This window comes from Bombina bombina, chromosome 9 (assembly GCF_027579735.1).
Source record: "Bombina bombina isolate aBomBom1 chromosome 9, aBomBom1.pri, whole genome shotgun sequence".
NCBI classification, from domain to species: Eukaryota; Metazoa; Chordata; class Amphibia; order Anura; family Bombinatoridae; genus Bombina; species Bombina bombina.
The window spans coordinates 198504664-198525294 of record NC_069507.1 but is presented as its reverse complement, the minus strand read 5'-3'; the positions used below and the strand labels follow the sequence as shown (position 1 = coordinate 198525294).

General features: G+C 38.6%; 1 protein-coding gene across 1 annotated transcript in view; it reads left to right on the top strand.

Moving 5' to 3' along the window:
* The window catches only part of PYROXD2 (pyridine nucleotide-disulphide oxidoreductase domain 2), a 214253-nt gene that overhangs the window by 168161 nt on the left and 25461 nt on the right, over positions 1-20631 (top strand). Inside the window, exons 14-15 of the mRNA XM_053692557.1 lie at positions 4156-4262; positions 14224-14344. Of these exons, the coding sequence (XP_053548532.1) occupies positions 4156-4262; positions 14224-14344 (228 nt within the window). The remainder of the gene's footprint in view (positions 1-4155; positions 4263-14223; positions 14345-20631) is intronic.

Here is a 20631-nt window from a genome sequence, read left to right as displayed (position 1 = left end):
GGACTGTCCTGTTGAATACTGGACACCTGGCTACCCTGTGCGTAACTGTTAGCGCGCCACTTGTAATCTGGCCCTTAAGCCTGTAACTCCTCATTACTCTGCTCAGTGGACACCTAAACCACTCAGCTGTGATGTCATTCGGGAGTACACACAATACGAGCGCCTAGTTTGCCCGGTTTGCCCGGTTTAAGCAAACAAAGTGCGTTAAGGTTGTTTGCTCCAAATGGGCTTCCAAAACCAGTATGGTTTGGACTGACCTGTAAGTCCTGAATGACATCATAGCTAAGCAGCTTAGGCGTCTACTGAGCGGAGTAACAAGGAGTCCCCAGGTTTACGTTCCAGGACTACAGTTTGTGGAGATAACGTATATTTTTTTTTTTAACTATAACTACGGGTTGATACCTGAAACGCGTCAGTGACGTCATCGGGCCCAGGTTGTAGCTGTTACACCTTTTAACACAGAGCTTTCTACTGTTTGGTATGATTGCCTTTTTTCCCCGTGGTGTGCTCACCATCTTTTAAATGATTTGACAATAAAAGGTCGCTTTTATACTCTACAAGTGGTGCCGGTCTGGGTTTTTTCAGCTTGTATATATTTTAAGCTTCATATCTTAATTTATCTTGTGAGTATAATAGTGTGTGTGCTATTTTATCTGTTAATAAATAACATTTGAATCGGAGCAGCTGGCCTTCCTTTCTTACACCTAGATTATAAGTGGCGCACAAACTGTAGCGCAAGTGCGCTTATATTTTTTTTCAGGCTCCCTAGAGTGTCTTCTCTAACCTCACCAGTCCTTATGTTATTAAATAGTATTAAGACTTTGTAGCACTTTCGCCATACTTATCAAAGGCTACCCTATGGGATTTTAAGACTATCAGGCCCATTTATCAAGCTCCGTACGGAGCTTGAAGGGCCATGTTGCTGGCGAGTCTTCAGACTCGCCAGAAACACAAGTTATGAAGCAGCGGTCTAAAGACCGCTGCTTCATAACTCTGTCCGCCTGCTCTGAACAGGCGGACAGGAATCGCCGGACATCAACCCGATCGAATACGATCGGGTTGATTGACAGCTCCCTGCCGCGAGTCAGCAGGGGGCGGCGTTGCACCAGCAGCTCTTGTGAGCTGCTGGTGCAATGTTAAATGCGGAGAGCGTATTGCTCTCCGCATTTAGCGAGGTCTTGCGGACCTGATCCGCAGTGTCGGATCAGGTCCGCAAGCCCTTTGATAAATGGGCCTGTAAGACTGTAGCGCTGTATTTTTCCATATTGTTTATACTTCTGAAATTTGCAGACGTCAAATAGGCTTATGATTTACATCTAAAGGGCCAAAATCCCTCGGTTCTGAGAAGCATACAGAAGGGGTAAGAGAAAAGGGAGGCTGTAAGTAGGTTTACCACTTAAAAAATAAAAATACCAGCCATAATAATTAGCATAAATCTGCATAAATAATTATACAAAATAACTCAGAAAACTGCTTGGACTGGTTTTAAATAATTATTTGTTTATATTCCAACAAACTTAGAAGTTTCACAACAGTGAACTTTTTTCTATATTTATTCTTTCTCATCTACATTGACCTGAACCTTAAAGGGGGCATTAAACACTTTTTCCTCAGAGAGAGGCTAACAATCAGGATCTGTTACCTTGGTTTTGAAAATGCTGCAAATAACTGGCTATTTCATTTGCAGCATTTGAAGGTTACAGAATTTGCTTTTTGGCCTCCCTAGGGAGCGCTTAACAAAACACAATTTATACATAAAGGCAAGAGGTGTTTAATTTCCTTTTAAAAATATCAACCATAACATAAAAAGATACATCAGTGACCAAAGAAAAACATTTTTTGATGTGCAAACTTCTCAGTCCTTTAACAGAACCCCCCATTTATCCCCCTTTTCTACACCTGTTTGTTCGTCTATAGGAATAATGTATGTGTATATAAAAATGGCTGTCTTAAATGGACCGTAAAGTCAAAATTAAATAATTTAGATTGAGTATGTAAGTTTAAAAAATAACTTTCTCATCAAATTTGCTTCTTTCTCGTGTTATCCTTTGTTGTAGAGTAAACCTAGGTAGACTCAAAAGCATGCATGTGTCTATTGCACTCTATGGCAGCAGTGTTTGCAGCAATTTATAACATTGCTACAAAGATTGTTGCAAACACTGCTGCTATGGAGTGGTAAAGACACCTACAAGCTCCTGTTAGCCTAGCTTGGTTTACTGTTAAACATCAGATACCAAGAAAACAAAGTCAATTTGGTAATAAAAGTAGATTGGATTTATTACTTTTTTTTTTTTTTTTAAATTGCACACTCTAAACCATGAAAATTTAATTTTGACTTTAATATTAATTTAAAAGTGTATGTAGTTATCCCTAATATCATGAACAGCTACATTACTGATTAATCTATCTATATCTATATATCTATCTATATCAGGGGTCAAGCCTAGCTGGAACACAAGTCTTGCACTATTTTTGCAGGAGGAACTAAGTTCCCCCTGGACAGAGAACATAAACACTTCAGTAAACACTGCTGCTGCTGGTTGGAGGAGCTGGAGCACAGTCTGGTTAGAGAGATAGTGAGATCATCTAGTAATGGGCAGTAACACGTCCTATAATACACTAAATGCAAGCCTGTCAGTGGTCCTGCTGTGTGATCACTCCACACTGTGGGGAACACATGGTGCTTACATTTCTTTGTAGCTTACGCTGGGGTTATTTAGCTCCCCTCAGCAGAAAAATGACTATTACACCTTAAGTGATTAAAAAATGGTGACAGAAGATGAGTCTGGAGTTGTTGTCAGACACAGAGGTTTCAGCCCGCCCTGAAAAGGAAGAAGAGGAAACAAAGGAGGGTGTGAGGAACTGAAGCTAAGATGTCTATGCATCATGTATGGACACCCTTGATCTTGACATTAAACAGGCATTCATGTTGGTCTAGTTTAGTTATTTTAAAGTTGTTTTAAAAAAGTTCAGTGTTTCACCAAAGATAAAATGTGCTTATCAAGCAGGAAAAAGTAATGTCCTTCCAACTACCTGATTTCTTTCTGATTGGAATTCCTTTTAGCTCTTCCAGAGATAGCTGGGATGAGGTTTGCAAGTGAAATGCATGTGTACACACAAAGGAAAGTCCTTGCAATTAAAGGTGAAACAACTTGAAGTAGGATAGCCCAATTACTTTATTTTATACACCAATAGTATGTGCAGTCTGTTTATCTATGTTGGTGTCTGTATGTCTATCAATTTATGGTCAGCAGGCCAGATTCTCTGCAGAAAGCCGACCTGTGCAAGATAATGTATTTGGTGCTGATTCAAACTTACCAGTTTCATCCCTAAGTTCAAGGTGACCTGTTTTGCTTTCAATGTTACTGTGCCCTCATGCTTCCTCTCCCAGTGTTACTAGCTTCACATTTACTTGGTATACGTGTTAATGGTAAAATAAAATGACACTCCTTGTGACCATAATTTTACTTTAAATCACATTATCATTGTTTTTTACTGCAGAGTGAGTGCACACACAAACCTTATCAAGATGATTATATCAGATGTTTACATTACAGAGCCTTACACATCCTGAGGACCAGGGAGTAACATCTCCTAAAATTTATTTAAGGCTCTTGGCTTTTTGGATTATTCAACATCATCTATATACAAATGCTCCCTCATGTTTTCTAAAAAGTGTATGCCTGGCTTCTCGTTATTCAGTATCAGTTGAATCCTAAATTACAAATAAAAATGTCACCCCTGCCATGTAAAAATTTAACCATGGGTGTCCATCCTTAGGTCCAAAGGCAACCATTCAGCCCTTCATTAGTTTTATTTTGCTTTCATTAATTAAGTGTTTTTGTGTATAAAACAATATTAATTATGAGGGGAGTGGATGTCTTGGTGAGTTCCCACACTTTTTTTTGTAGGACTTGACCCCTGATCTATATCAACCTATCTATCTATCTATCTATCTATCTATCTATCTATCTATCTATCTCTCTATATCTATCTATATATCTATAAATCTATCTGTCTATCATATATATATATATATATATATATATACCATCATAATTTTGCTAATTAAATGCAATTTTGATTAATTCTCATTTCATTAATTTCCCCCAAAATAACATTAAATATGTAAATTTTGCTTTCTAAATTCTCCAGTGTTTGACTGGGTTGAGAAGTACGCTCCTGGATTCAAGTCTTCGGTGATTGGCAGAGACATCCTTACACCACCTGATTTGGAAAGGATATTTGGACTCTCCGGAGGCGTATGTAGCCTTTTGTTTGTTTTTTGCTGCAGATGGAAATAATACATAGTGGGATAGTCTGCTTTAGTAAACAGTCAGACTTCCACAGTAGCAAGCCGTCATAATGTAATTAGCAATCATTAGCAGAAGCCAAATCAAGGTTGCAAAAACACAGTCATCAGCCGAATAATGTAATGATGACATTTATTAATGTTACAAATAAATAAGCACAATTATGGTATTTAAAGCCACTGAACCATCACATAACCATTTTCATTGATTTTATATGCTCATATTTTCTAATTGGGGAGAGAATAGAGAGCATCTACAGAATAATATATACTTAGTTTCCTTTTATGTAGAGATAGAAAGGCATTAATTTATTTTTTAGAAAAAGTGATGGAAAACAAATTTAATGGGATATAAAGTTGCTTTATTTAAAATAGACACTATACATATATATATATATATATATATATATATATATATATAAAATAATGTATTTTATTTAGAAAATATTTTTAATGAAGATATTACTGCCAAAAACCTTCCTGCCAGAATTCCATTATCCTGGCCCCCAAGTCTCTGTGTTTAATTATCCCTTTCACCCCTGCTCATGTCAAATCAAGGCTGGTGACCCCACTTGTGATATTACCAACACTCACTGTGCATAAGTGTGTGTGTGTGTGTGGGGGGGGGGGGGGGGATTCATGTGCTTTACACTTAAACCCATATTCCTAGCATTAATTCAAATTAGAGACCTGGGGGGGGGGGGTGAAGATTTATGGTATGAAAACTCACTTAAAGGAGCACTAAAGTCAAAATTAACTGTCATGATTTAGATAGACCACACAATTTTAAACAACTTTTCAATTATTACATTATCTAAAAGTGCACAATCTTTTAATATGCACATTTTCTGAGGCATCTACTGAGCATGTGCACAAATTCACAGACTATACGCAGTGTGTGATTGGAAGATGCCTGTGACATGATGTAAGGGGAAAGAAAATGGAACTAACTTTGAAATTTGCCAGAAAAAAAAAATCTACTTTTGCCTTGTCTTTTTATGAGTCATTTGTTTATCATGCAATTCATCTGTGTTTAATAGTCCTTTAAGAAGGTCAAGTTAGTGAAAAAAAAATATGGTGGAATTTTTCACTCATCATTTCGACAGCTAAAAGGACATAGTAACAAGATACGGTCCTCGGCGTCTCCAGCAAAACGGAAACCCCAGGCGGAAGTGAACCCACAAGAGAAAGGTCACCCAAATCTACAAAGCCTTCTTGGAGTGCCGTAGCCGCGGTAGAATCAAACCGCAGACAGTTTATGAGAGAAGTAGCAGGCAGGCACTACGCAGAGGTGCATAAAAAAATCCAAATTTATTATGGGAAAAATCAATAAAAAGACAAAACGTCCATAAAGGTGCACAGACGTGGAACAGGAGGACAGACAGACAAGGCGTCTAAACGTGTTTCATGCCCCCTACAGGCGCTTACTCATAGACATGATTTCTATGGACGTTTTGTCTTTTTATTGATTTTTCTCATAATAAATTTAATTTTTTTTATGCACCTCTGCGTAGTGTCTGCCTGCTCCTTCTCTCGTAATTGAAATTAACCCCTACCATATTGGACAACTTTAGGAAGCAAATGTCACCAAACAGATACAAATGCTGAATCGTGCTTAATCAATTTAAGTTAAAAAAAAAAAGAAGCACTTTTACCTGGATACAAATTAGCGAAATCAATGACCTAACAAACACACATGGGCACTGTACCAATAATATTCCTGTTCAAACATCTTAAATTGAAAGTTAATCCTAGCGTTTGTGAAACGTAGGATTGACCATTATAACAAATAAAGGGCACTTTCATTCATGAAGTATAAAATACATGCTGAAATCTCCTTTATTTGTTTCATACGTTCGCTGTTCTGAGATGCTAAGGCAGCCCACAGCAGAATGCGGTTTTGCTTGAGAGGTGATGTTTTCACCTCTTAGCCAATAGCCATGCGGGAAATCCAGCTTGGTGCGCTTTGGATTCAGATTTCCCGCACGCTATTTGCTAAAAGGTGGAAATGTCACCTCTTAGCAAAACAGCGTTCTGCCGCGGGCTACCTTAGCAGTTAAGAACGGCAAATGCTTAAAACAAGTAAAGGTAGTCCCCTTTATTTGTTTCAATGGTCAATCCTAGCGTTTCACAAACGCTAGGATTGACTTTCATTTTTAAAGAACATGAACACATATCTCAGTTATTTATTTGCACACGTCACCTATTAGAATCACTAAACACTAATCACTAAACACTATCTTTTCAAATTGTGATGAAATCGCTAAACCCATGAAAACAATGTTTTGTTGATTGTTAATTGTGCACATTTGGTTTTTTGATTATGAAATCAGGAGAAAAATAACTTCAGGAGGATATTAATGATAAAAAGTATTCTGTCTTCATTTACTGTTTTGCAAGATGACTGCCCAGTGCCTTATAATGTAAAGTTAAACATGCAATCCAACTTACAGATTAGTAGAATCCAGCAGAGTAGCTTAACTCAGACAAATTCCACAGCAGAGATTTATGAATCCTTCATGCTTTATTGTTGCAAAACAAGAATTCCGAGGTTCCAGAAGTGGTAATTGCAAGGTAAAAAGAATTTGCCTCTACAAAGCTATTAGCAGAGAGTTCTAGCAAACTTACACATTGAAAGTGAAACTAATTTACACACACAAGTGAAACAAAATGGAGGCAGGAAGTGACCTCAAAAAGGTCAGAGGTAGCACATAGAATATACATTAAATTGAATACAATAATAAAACATAACACTAGAGGGAGCACAAGAACTAAAATAGCATTTAAAGATGTACATATGAATATATGGACAGAACACTCCCCGTCTGGTATCTGTAGATACCACTATATAAATCAAACAATAAACAATAAACATAAAAATGTTGATTGAAGTCTCTTTATCCATGAGATCTGCAAGACAAAGAAAGAGAGAAAACATACAAAATGCAATTGCAAACATAAGTCCATGTTGTTTTCACATGATAAATCTTGATTAGTAGCAGGGCTGACACTGTCCCCTGTAGTCATCTCTCTATTGCAGAGCTTTCCAAACTTTTCATGTTGGTGACACACTTTTTAGACCAACATCATTTCGCGACACAGTAATTCAGTTGAGGTTAAACTAACTTGCTTTAAGAGATCCGGACACATACATAAATGATATAACAACAAGGTGTATTTACAAGTAACAGTAAATATGTGCAAGAATTAAAAAAAAGTTTAATATCACCAATAGCTACTTACTATTTTAATGGGATGTATGAGGTTGATGGGATGAACACAGTTTATGAATATTTGATGGAATATTAAAGACACTCGCATTTTATCATCAAGCATTTTTTAAGCTTCCACTTCCTATCCATATATCAAGAGCAGGAGCAGCAATGCACTACTGGGAGCTAGCTGCAAAAAAAACAAAACGTTTTGACTTCTGACTTCATCTCAGCGTTTAAGCTGCCGCCCTCATAGCTCTGCGAGTTGCACTACTGCCCACACTGCAAACACACTGCTATCCCACTCACTGACTACACATGCAGTCACAAGCTGATTGAGGAGACTACACATGCAGTCAGGAGCCAATGTGCCGCCAAAGCCGCCAATGGGAATAGTTTCATTTCCCACTGAGCTGCGCCAATAGGTTAAGATGATCTGTGACCCACTAGGTAGCAATCACGAGTCAACCATGTGATGTGTAGCAAGCAGGCAGAAAGTAGGAAACTAAAAAAATTTAATTTAAAAAAATTTGTGCTGAAGCAGGGACACACCTACACACTGCTGCCGACACACTAGTGTGTCCCGACACACAGTTTGGAAAGCACTGCTCTATTGTAATCCTTTTAAATTGTCAACCAGTGTCTATGATTATAATCACAGTCCATGTGAAATAGAAGAAGTACAACTTCTGTAATCCAAGACCAGGTACACTGGTAAAAAGTGTAGTAGCTTGAAGATGGTTCTCTTTATCAGGTCCCACAAACTCAAATGTAGTACTGGTTGATGTTGTATCTGTAGCGTTTAACAAGAATGCGGGTCCTGTCAACCATGTCAATTTCATGAATTGTGTTAATGACCTGGTTGCAAGATCTGCAGTATTTTGGTTAGTAGGTACGTAATACCATTGCTCTGGTTTTGTAGATCTCCTGATGTGTTCTACTCGGTTGCTGATAAATCCTTCATATGTTTTTTCTTCAATGTCAGTCACTTTTAGGTAGGCCACAGCTGCATTAGCTTCTGTAGATGCATCTGAGAAGATGTAGATCTCTGTAGCTGTTGATAGAGATGTAAAAGCATAACACTGTGGAATACAGAGCTTTTCAAGAGCCTTCAAAGAATCCTTCCACTTTTCCCAGGTCTGATGTTTCTCTGTAGGTAGTAAAGTATCCCAGGATTTTGACTCAGATGAAAGCTGTCTAAGCAGAGACTTTCCTTGTATAGTCACTGGAGCTACAAACCCCAGTGGGTCATAAAGACTGTTAATAATTGATAAAACACCACGTCTAGTGTATGGCTTTTCATCAGTAGAAACTTTGAAAACAAATTCATCAGTTGATATGTTCCAATGTAGACCAAGACTTCGTTGTACAGGTGGTGTATCTGTACCTATATCTAAGTCTTTGAGGTCCGTTGCATGGTCTGCTGGAGGAAAGGATTTCAACACTTTGCTGCTGTTTGAGACTATTTTATGAAGCCTTAGGTTTGCTACAGATAGCATCTTTTGTGTTCTTTTAAGCAGATCAATGGCTTCTTCATCTGTCGGTACAGACTTGATTCCATCATCCACATAGAAGTCTCTTTCTACATATTGTCTGGCATCTGTTCCATATTCCATTTCACCTTCTTGAGCTGTTCTTCTTAGTCCATATATTGCCACTGCAGGTGATGGACTGTTGCCGAAGACATGCACTCTCATGCGATAATCTATTATCTCAGCACTAGTATCATTGTTGTGATACCACAAAAACCTGAGGTAATTCCTATTGTCTTCTCTAACAATGAAACAATAGAACATCTGTTGTATGTCAGCCATGAATGCTACAGGTTCTTTCCTGAGCCTGATCAATACTCCTAAGAGACTGTTAGTAAGGTTAGGTCCAGTAAGAAGAACACTATTGAGTGACATGCCTTCATACTGTGCACTTGAATCAAACACAACCCTTATTTGACCTGGTTTGCGTGGATGATAGATGCCAAATGAAGGAAGATACCAACATTCTTCACCTTCTTTTAGTGGAGGAGCTGGCTCTGCATGCTTATTTTCAAATATCTTCTGCATGAATGATACAAAGTGTTCTTTTATCTTCGGATCTTTCTTTAGAGTATGTTGTAAGGAAGAAAGTCTAGAGAGTGCTTGAACTCTGTTGTTGGGTAACCTTTGTCTTGGATTGCGAAATGGCAGAGGGGCTACCCAACTGTTTGAGTCATCCTTGTAAAACTCTTTGTCCATTAACTTGAGAAATTCTTTATCTTCGATAGGAGCTAGTTTATTGTCATGCTGTGTTGTGTGGAACACTGTACTTCCAATGTTGTCATCATCTGGTAAGGGAGTAACTATATCATCTTGACTGGCATAGTATGAATATTCATAAATTCCAGGTTTCTCCTTTACATGGTAGTGATTTGGGCATGGCTCAAAGTAAGATGGACGTCCATTAATTAACACATTAGTTTTCAAGGAGTTAGTAATATCTGTTCTGTAGATTTTTCCTATACAGGCATCTCCAACTATTACCCAGCCAAGGTCAAGTCTCTGAGCGTATGGAGAATTATGAGGTCCATTACATTGCTGGCGTACCTTGTGTATTCTTAGAATGTCTCTACCAAGTAAAAGCAATATCTGGGCATTCTTCTCTAGAGCTGGTATGCAACTAGCTATGTGTTTCATGTGAGGATGGTAATGTGCTATTTCTGGCGTAGGAATCTCATCCCTGTTATCTGGAATTTGATTGCATTCAATAAGTGTAGGTAAAGGCAACTGTATACCATCTGTAATAGAAGCTATTATGAAATCACTAGCTCTTCTTCCTTTTGTTTCAAACTGACCTGCACATGTACCAAGGGTGTAAGATGAAGGATTACCATTTACGTTGAATATGTTGAAGAATTCAGTTCTAGCCAGTGATCGATTGCTTTGATCATCCAGAATTGCATACATTCTTACTGATTTATCAGGCTCTCCCTTAGGATACACTTTAACAAGACATATTTTAGAGCAGGACCTTCCACTAAGTCCTTCACCGCATATTTCAGTACATTTTGAAGCAACAGATGTTTTGTTTGTTGTCTCTTCTGCTTTCTCCCCGCCATGCTTTTCAGCAGGGGCAATACTTTCAAGTGGAAGGGAACTTGAAGACTCTGGGTGGAGAGCAAACACATGTCTGTCACTATTGCATTCTGAACATCTAATATTGGCTTTACAGTTTCTAGAAACATGATCTGTTGAAGCACAGTACCTGAAGCATAGTCCATAATTTTTAAGACGCTCTATGCGTTCTTGCAAAGGTTTTTCTCTAAAGCTACGACATTTCTTAAGTGGGTAAGGCTTCTTGTGCAATGGGCATTCTTGAATTAAATTCTTTAATTTCTCACTTTGCATTTCCTGTCTGGAAAGTACTACATCTGTCTTTTGGACAAATACTGATTTCTTTGAGTTCTTGAATCTTGAAGTTTCTTTCTCATGTTCTGGAGAAGTCACCGCCCACTGATTTAATTCGGTTAAAGAGAAATTGGATCATTTCTTGTTTTTGCAATGTCTTGGATGAACTTACTGAAAAAGGAAAAGGGAGGGAAGGATACATTATTCTCTTGCTTGTATCTTGATCCTTGTGTTGCCCATTTTTCTTGAAGAGCATGAGGTAACTTTGCCACAATTGGATTTACACATTGTGCAGTATCAAGATAACACAGTCCTGATAGACATGGATCTGCTTTAGCTGCTTCTAGTTCCAGCAGAAGATCACTTAACTCTTGTAGCTTGCGATTGTCCCTAACTGTGACTTTTGGAAATTTTTGTATTTTCTTTAAAAGGACATTTTCAATTACTTCTGGACTACCATACGTCTGATCCAAACGTTCCCAAATCATTTTTAAACCTGCAACTGGGTTGTCTACATGGACAGCTCTGAGCCTCTTGACACGTTCTGCAGATTCAGCACCTAACCACTTTACCAGCAGATCAAGCTCTTCTCTAGCAGATATACCTAAATCTTCAACAGCAGTCTTGAATGTAGACTTCCAAGACCTGTAGTTCTCTGGCAGATCATCAAATTTTGTAAGACTTGTATTAGTAAGCTCACGTCGAATCATATACCTTGCAAACTCAGACATCTCTAACCTTTCAGTCTTTGTTACTGGAGGTGCCTGAAGATCACTTGGGTAATAGGAATTGAATGCTGAGGGATAGTATGGGTTCGCGGATACATTTAATCCAGCTGAAGCCTTTTCTTTCACTGATCTTAATGGAGGTGACTGTGATGGACCCCATACTTGTTTGTTTACAAGAGGTTGTGTGATTGACACCTGAGCTGCTTATCCGCTGAATTGCATCTGTTCTGGCTGGAGCAATTGGATCGCTATTGAGATGTAAATCATTTGTGGTAGGGTGCACATCATTCCAACCTCTGTTTTTATGAGCATTGCCTCCTTCTTCCTCTTCAAAGGAGTTGTAGTGTTTTCCACTCTGGTTAAGAACATAATCACATGTTCTCTTCTCTGGGTAGTCTGATCCCATCAGACTGACAGGATATTCTAGGAGCTCTTCTGTATTGGCTGCCTCAAGTACCTTTAAACTTGCCATGGCGACAGCTACTTCTTTTTCATTTTGCAGTATTTCTAAATCTGTTTCTTTTTTCGCTGCTTCTAATTCTTTTTCCTTCTCCCATTTTGCTGCTTCTAATTCTTTTTCCTTCTCCTGTTTTGCTGCCTCCATTTTCAGTGTTGCTTCTTTTTTGCTAAAAGAGGCGCGCACCATTGCAGCTTCTGCTTCTGCACGTGCTTTGATAATGGTGGAGCTTATAGATGAAGAGGAAGTACTTCTAGATTTAGCAGAGCGAATTGTTGAGGCAGCACGCTGTGATCTGGATTCTAGCAAGTCTGCAATCCTGCTTTCAACTGTTGCTAATGTGCTTTGCACTAGTTTCTTGCGCTGTAGATTAGATTCATTAAACTGGGTTTGAATTTGCACAGTTTCCTCAACATTAGTTTTTGATAGCAGATTAAAATATTTGCGTGACAACCTTTCATAATTTTCATAACAAGCATTAAGTCTGTCAGCAATCTTGTTTAACTGTTCTTTGTCATTAATAGTTTCATTTGCTAAAGATACACATTTTCTAAGCTTCTCCCTCATTTGATCCAATGCATCCACTAATTCATCTTTCTCAGCTTGATAACTTTGTATGACTTTCTCAGTGGGTTTTATTGTACGCTGTGGTCTAATGCTCTGCTCTTTCTCCTGTGACAGTGTATCTTGTATTGCAAGTTCTTTTTCAGACATTTTAAGTAACTAGATTAGAGCTATTTTAACTGCAGTCATAAATTTCTCTGAGGAATCTGACAGTTTATACAAAAGTTCAGTTTACACTTTTCAGCAGCAGATTATCTTGTGTGAGACAGTGCAGATTCTTAATGGAATCTTCCTTGTTAAATGCAGAAACATTTACTGAGCTGTGTGCAGCAAGCAATGCAGCTTCTCATTTATATTATATAAAGTCCTTAGTTACACACTGAGCTGTGTACAGTTTACCAAACATGAGTCTTTCTATTGAAGATTAATAACTCTGAAGGTATTCTTTTTACTATTCTGTCTTCATTTACTGTTTTGCAAGATGACTGCCCAGTGCCTTATAATGTAAAGTTAAACATGCAATCCAACTTACAGATTAGTAGAATCCAGCAGAGTAGCTTAACTCAGACAAATTCCACAGCAGAGATTTATGAATCCTTCATGCTTTATTGTTGCAAAACAAGAATTCTGAGGTTCCAGAAGTGGTAATTGCCAGTTAAAAACAATTTGCCTCTACAAAGCTATTAGCAGAGAGTTCTAGCAAACTTACACATTGAAAGTGAAACTAATTTACACACACAAGTGAAACAAAATGGAGGCAGGAAGTGACCTCAAAAAGGTCAGAGGTAGCACATAGAATATACATTAAATTGAATACAATAATAAAACATAACACTAGAGGGAGCACAAGAATTAAAATAGCATTTAAAGATGTACATATGAATATTTGGACAGAACAAAAGCATTTTGGGATTGTGGTTACTGAAAGAACACTGAAAATACCATCTGAAGTTCTCATTATCTCCCAAAAACAAGGGCAAGATTGAAATCAACCATATTGTTGCTTAAATGACCAATAAATACAATAGATTTGCATAATCAACAAATGCATGATAAAAAGACAATGCAATAGCACTTAGTTTGAACTTCAAATCATTTCTGACAAATTTCAAAGTTATGCCTATTTCCACTCCTCCTGTATCAGGTGACAGCCATCAGCCAATCACAAATACATATAAGTATATTCTGTGAATTCTTGCACATGTTCAGTAGGAGTAGGATCATGTGACTCAAAAAGTGTAGATATAAAAGACTGTGCCCATTTTGTTAATGGAGGAAAATTGGAAAGTTGCTTAAAATTGCTGCTCTATCTGAATCATGAAAGTTTAATTTTGACTTGAGTGTCCCTTCAAATGACCATTAAATACAGTACAACTGCATCACTAATAAGCGTATAATACAAAAAAATGCAATAACACCTACATATTGATTGCTTATGACTATGTTTCTATATGCGTTTTGTTCAGTCCATCATTAAAATCCATATCTTGTAATGCATAAAAATACTTTAAATGTAATTACCCAGACTATTTAAAATGATCCTATTTGAACTGTTATGTTTTATTCCCAGAATATATTTCATGGAAGCATGTCCCTGGATCAGCTGTATTTTGCTCGGCCAATACCCAGCTTTCCTAATTATAGATCACCAGTCTCTGGGCTTTATTTATGTGGCAGCGGAGCACATCCAGGTATGTTACCAAATAGTAATTGTTGTTTTAAATAAATATAGAATATTATTTACAACACAAAAATCAAACCTAAGACGCAGGCAGAGACGACTGTGACTTACAGTTGGGAAAAAATAGTAATTTTTTAATATTTTTTTTTTGAAAAAATATTATTTAAAAAGTTTGGATTTCAGAATAAGTTTGGAATTCTGGATTTGGGGATTGGTACCTATATAAATAATTATTCATAACTTAATTCAGGTTTAGCGCTGTTGGTCTAATGCGGTGTCAGGTTAGTGCGTGAGCAGTAAGTGTTAGTTTATTTTTTGACCAGCGAGCTCCATTATCAACTAGTAATACGCTCCCAGCCCAAACCAGCCCCCGTTAAAAGATTACCTTTAGCAAAGTTTGCTAGTGAGCGAAAAAAAAATATTTGCTCGCCACTTGTAATCTAGCTCTTTATTGGTTGTATTAATGTAGTTAGTGCTTGTTTATATTTTGACGTTTGAAATGCACCCTTCACTCAATATATATTAATATTAATCAATTAATATTAAATCAATTAATAATAAAATAAAGTGTTACACTCATATATACACTATCTACTAAAAATTATTCATATAAATATTAATAGATTTTTTTTATAAGGGTTAAAATGTATGTGGTATATAAGAAGGTGTTTGAATGGAAAGGGCTATAGTGTGTGTATATGATGTCTGTGTGCTGACCAGTATTATCACCATTTATTAAAAAAACAAAATGTAGTGTATATTTTGTAGAGAGTTCCAAACCTTTTTGGCATTCAATGTGTTAACCACAATGTCATCACAGTGTAAATATCACTGAGATCAGCACAATTGCTAAAATATGATGTCATAGGTTTCAAGAGCCTAGTATAGACATGACTTCTAGAAAGTTGCAGCTGTGATATTGGTTCTTCAGCAATATGGTTAGATGCTGTGTGTAACTGCTTGTGACTTTGTGTGTTAAGTGCGTGACATAGTATGTGCTGTAGGAGAAAGAAATTAAATGTTTTTGTGAAGGAGAGGGATAAAATATATAGGGAAAGAGAAGGATGAAACATGTTCAGGAAGGTGGCGAAATATGTGGGTGGACCGGTGAAATAATGTATGGGTGTGGATGAAACCTAGGTTAAGGGAGGCAGATCAAATTTTTATTTTAATATTAAATATACAGTTGTAATAAAAATTATTCAATCCCATTGCAAATCAATTTTATTGTCAAAATGTACAGACTTATAGCTGTTAGCAATGAACAAATTAAACAAAAGCAATTGAAATAGCTCAACACAACGAATGTTTCAAGTGGTTTCCCCAAATTCAACTGAAAATGCAACTTTTAATTTATTCTGCAGTCTCAAAATGATTTAACCCCTTTATGGCAAGCATCTATAGTACATAGTAAAGCTCCCTTTTGCTGTTATGACCTGCTGCAAATGAGATGCATAGCCTGACACCAGCTTCTGGCAGCATTCCTGAGGAATCTTAGCCCATTCCTCATGACCAATTGCCTCCAGTTCAGTAATACTCTTGGGTTTGCATGCTGCAACCACCGTCTTCAAATCCTACCAGAGATTTTCTGTAGGGTTCAAGTCAAGTGACTGTGATTGCCACTGTAGAATCTTCCAGGATTACTTCTGCAACCAAGGTGGAATTTGAGGTATGATTGAGATCATTGTCCTGTTGGAAGGTCCAATGAAGCCCAAGCTTCAGCTCCCTCACAGACAGCATGCGGTTTTCTCCTAAGATTTCATAATACTTAAATTAATCCATCTTGCCTTCCACACGCCGCAGGTTTCCAGTGTTAGAGGATGCAGCAGCCACCACTATGCTTAACTGTAGACCGAGTGTTATTTTCAGTGTATGCTTCATACATCTTTCTCCAGACATACCAATGATCCATCTGGCCCAAAAGTTCCAATTTTGTTTCATCGCTTCACAGAACAGAATCCCAAAACTTCTGTGGCTTATTTATATGATTTTAAGATGATTGATGCTGAAAATTTTTCTTGTGCTTTTGGGTCAGTAGTGGACGTGGTGTACGTCTTGGAATTCTGGCATGGAAACCTTACTGTGCAAACTGAAACCTCAGTGTCTGTTGCCACCTAGTCTTGCTGTAGGTCTTTTGAAATCACTCAAGGGTTTTTCTAAACCTGCCTTCTCAGAAATCTGGTTGCAGCAGTTGATAGCTTCCTTTTTCTGCCCAATCCAGGTAGTGTAACCACTGTTCCTTTAACTTTGAACTTGCAAATTGTGCTTCCAACGGTGTCTCTAGGAACATTCAGTGACTTTGCTATCTTTTTGTATCCTGTTCCTTGTTTGTTAAGGGCGATGATCTCTTCTCTTAACTTTTTGGACCATTCTTTTTACTTAGCCATATTTCTAACATGCAGTCAAACGTGACACTCAACAAACCCCTAGCCAGTTCAGGTATTTCATGTGTTCTAGCTCAAGCAAACCTGGCGCAACTAATGAAGCCCTTGATTAGTTGCATCAGGTGTGCTTGAGACAACCTGTTTTGCATATCTGTGTTGTTTTTAAGGATTCTATTTAGGGGGTTGAATCATTTTGAGACTGCATTAAAAGTTGCATTTTCAGTTGAATTTGGGGAAACCACTTGAAACATTTGTTGTGTTGAGCTTTTTCAGTTGCTTTTGTTTGATTCATTCATTGCAAACAGCTGAAAGTCTGTAAATTGTGACAATAAACCTGCAATGGGGATTGAATAATTTTGATTAGAACTGTATAAATTTATAAGAACTACATGAAACATTTAAATATTCATCATTTTTTAAGAGCCAATAATGGCAATCAAGCTCCGCCCAATATTGCTTGTATATTTTTGTATGTTTCTCCAATCACGGTCGACTCTTAAATTAGTTTTCCTGCTTTCACATGCTGATTTGTGCAATTTGAAATAGCACTGCTACACCGTCATACAAGAAAACAGCTAACTGGACAAAAAGAAAGCTGTGGGCGGAGCTTGGTGGCCATTTTTGGCTACTAAAAAACAATGATTACTTAAAAGTTTCATGTACTTCCTACAAGTTTATAGATGTGGAACCCATTGCAGGATGCTTGTCTGGTGTGTAACAATAAGTAATAAAGAATATGTTTTTTTTCTAGACTGTCCCTTTAAGGAAGTTTACTATGAGATCTTTAAAGATTATAGTGAAATCCCACAAGATCAGTAAAGCAAAGTGAGAACAAAGCACTGCTGCTACTGACTGTTACTTTGTACCATGCAGGTGACAGTAAAAAAAAATCAATGAAGTATAACTTAATGACTTACAGATAATGCCCCTTTAATGACTAATAAACTCGTCTGGCCACTATGATTATCCAAAAAAAGGTATTGTAGCCATAAGTAGTAGGGAAGCAATTATGTTCATATATAAATCTGTAATAATTAGGATGTGAAATAAGTAGTAACATGCATTGGTTGTACGCAACAGTTCCTAGAAGAAAGGTTTTGTTGTAGGTAAAAAACAGAATTTATGCTTACCTGATAAATTACTTTCTCCAACGGTGTGTCCGGTCCACGGCGTCATCCATTACTTGTGGGATATTCTCCTCCCCTACAGGGAATGGCAAGGAGAGCACACAGCAAGAGCTGTCCATATAGTCCCCCCTCTGGCTCCGCCCCCCCAGTCATTTGACCGACGGTTAGGAGAAAAAGGAGAAACCATAGGGTGCCGTGGTGACTGTAGTGTATAGAGAAAGAAATTTTTCAAACCTGATTAAAAAACCAGGGCGGGCTGTGGACCGGACACACCGTTGGAGAAAGTAATTTATCAGGTAAGCATAAATTCTGTTTTCTCCAACATTGGTGTGTCCGGTCCACGGCATCATCCATTACTTGTGGGAACCAATACCAAAGCTTTAGGACACGGATGAAGGGAGGGAGCAAATCAGGTTACCTAAACAGAAGGCACCACGGCTTGCAAAACCTTTCTCCCAAAAATAGCCTCCGAAGAAGCATAAGTATCAAATTTGTAGAATCTGGCAAAAGTGTGCAGAGAAGACCAAGTCTCTGCCTTACATATCTGATCAACAGAAGCCTCGTTCTTGAAGGCTCATGGGAAACCACAGCCCTAGTAGAGTGAGCTGTGATTCATTCAGGAGGCTGCCGTCCGGCAGTCTCATAAGTCAATCGGACAATACTTTTCTCGAAAGAAGAGAGGTAGCAGTAGCCTTTTTTTTCCCTCTCCTCTTACTAGAGTAAACGACAAACAAAGATGAGGTTTGTCTAAAATCCTTTGTGGCTTCTAAATAGGACTTTAAAGCACGAACTACATCTAAATTGTGTAACAAACGTTCCTTCTTTGAAACTGAATTCGGACACAGAGAAGGAACAAGTATTTCCTGGTTAACATTCTTGTTGGAACAACTTTCGGAGGAAAACCAGGCTTAGTATGCAAAAACAACCTTATCTGAATGGAACACCAGATAGGGTGGATCACACTGCAAAGCAGATCATTCAGAAACTCTTCTAGCAGAAGAAATAGCAACCAAAACAGAACTTTCCAAGAAAAGTAATTTGGTATCTATGGAATGTAAAGGTTCAAATGGAACCCCTTGAAGAACTGAAGGAACTCAATTTAGACTCCAAGGAGGAGTCATGGGTCTGTAAACAGGCTTGATTCTGATCAAAGCCTGTACAAAAGCTTGTACCTCTGGCACAGCTGCCAGTCGTTTGTGTAAAGCAGAAATCTTAGAATTTTAATCTTACTCCAGGAGAATCCCTTGGATTCACACCAACAGATATATTTTTTCCATATTTTATGGTAAATCTTTCTAGTCACAAGTTTTCTGGCTTGTACTAGAGTATCTATCACTGAATTTGAAAACCCACGCTTGGATAAAATCAAGCGTTCAATTTCCAAGCAGTCAGCTGCAGAAAAACTAGATTTGGATGTTCGAATGGACCTTGTACTAGAAGATCCTGTCTCAAAGGTAGCTTCCATGGTGAAGCCGATGACATATTCACCAGGTCTGCATACCAAGTCCTGCGCGGCCACGCAGGAGCTACAGAATCACCGAGGCCTTCTCCTGTTTGATCCTGGCTACAAGCCTGGGAAGGAGAGGGAACGGTGGAAACGCATAAGCTAGGTTGAACGACCAAGGCGCCACTAATGCATCCACTAGAGTCGCCTTGGGATCCCTGGATCTGGACCCGTAGCAAGGAACCTTGAAGTTCTGACGAGACGCCATCAGATCCATGTCTGGAATGCCCCATAATTGAGTCAACTGGGCAAACACCTCCGCGTGAAGTACCCACTCCCCCGGATGGAAAGTCTGACGACTCAGATAATCCGCCTCCCAGTTGTCTACTCCTGGGATGTGGATTGCAGATAGGTGGCAGGAGTGATCCTCCGCCCATTTGATGATTTTGGACACCTCTCTCATCGCCAAGGAACTCCTTGTTCCCCTCTGATGGTTAATGTAAGCTACAGTCGTCATGTTGTCTATATGAATCCGGCCTTCGCTAGTTGAGGCCAAGCCCGGAGAGCATTGAATATCGCTCTCAGTTCCAGGATGTTTATCGGGAGAAGAGACTCTCCCGAGACCATAGACCCTGAGCTTTCAGGGAATCCCAGACCGCGCCCCAGCCTAATAGACTGGCGTCGGTCATGACAATGACCCACTCTGGTCTGCGGAAACTCATTCCCTGGGACAGGTGATCCTGGGTCAACCACCAACAGAGTGAGTCTCTGGTCCCCCATTCCACTGCTTGAGCATGCACAGTTGTAATGGTCTTAGATGAATTCGAGCAAAAAGAACTATGTCCATTGCTGCAACCATCAACCCTACTACTTCCATGCACTGAGCTATGGAAGACTGCAGAATAGAGTGAAGAACTTGACAAGCGTTTAGAAGCTTTGACTCTCTGACTTCTGTCAGGAAGATCTTCATTTCTAAAGAATCTATTATTGTTCCCAAAAAGGGAACTGTTGTCGACGGAGACAGGGAACTCTTTTCTACGTTCACCTTCCACCCGTGAGATCTGAGAAAGGCTAGAACCATGTCTGTATGAGCCTTTGCTTTGGAAAGAGACGACGCTTGGATTAGAATGTCGTCCAGATAAGGTGCCACTGCGATACCCCTTGGTCTTAGAACCGCTAGAAGGGACCCGAGCACCTTTGTGAAAATCCTTGGAGCAGTGGCTAGCCCGAATGGGAGAGCCACGAACTGGTAATGCTTGTCCAGAAAGGCGAACCTTAGGAACTGATGATGATCTTTGTGGATAGGAATATGTAGATACGCATCCTTTAAATCCACGGTAGT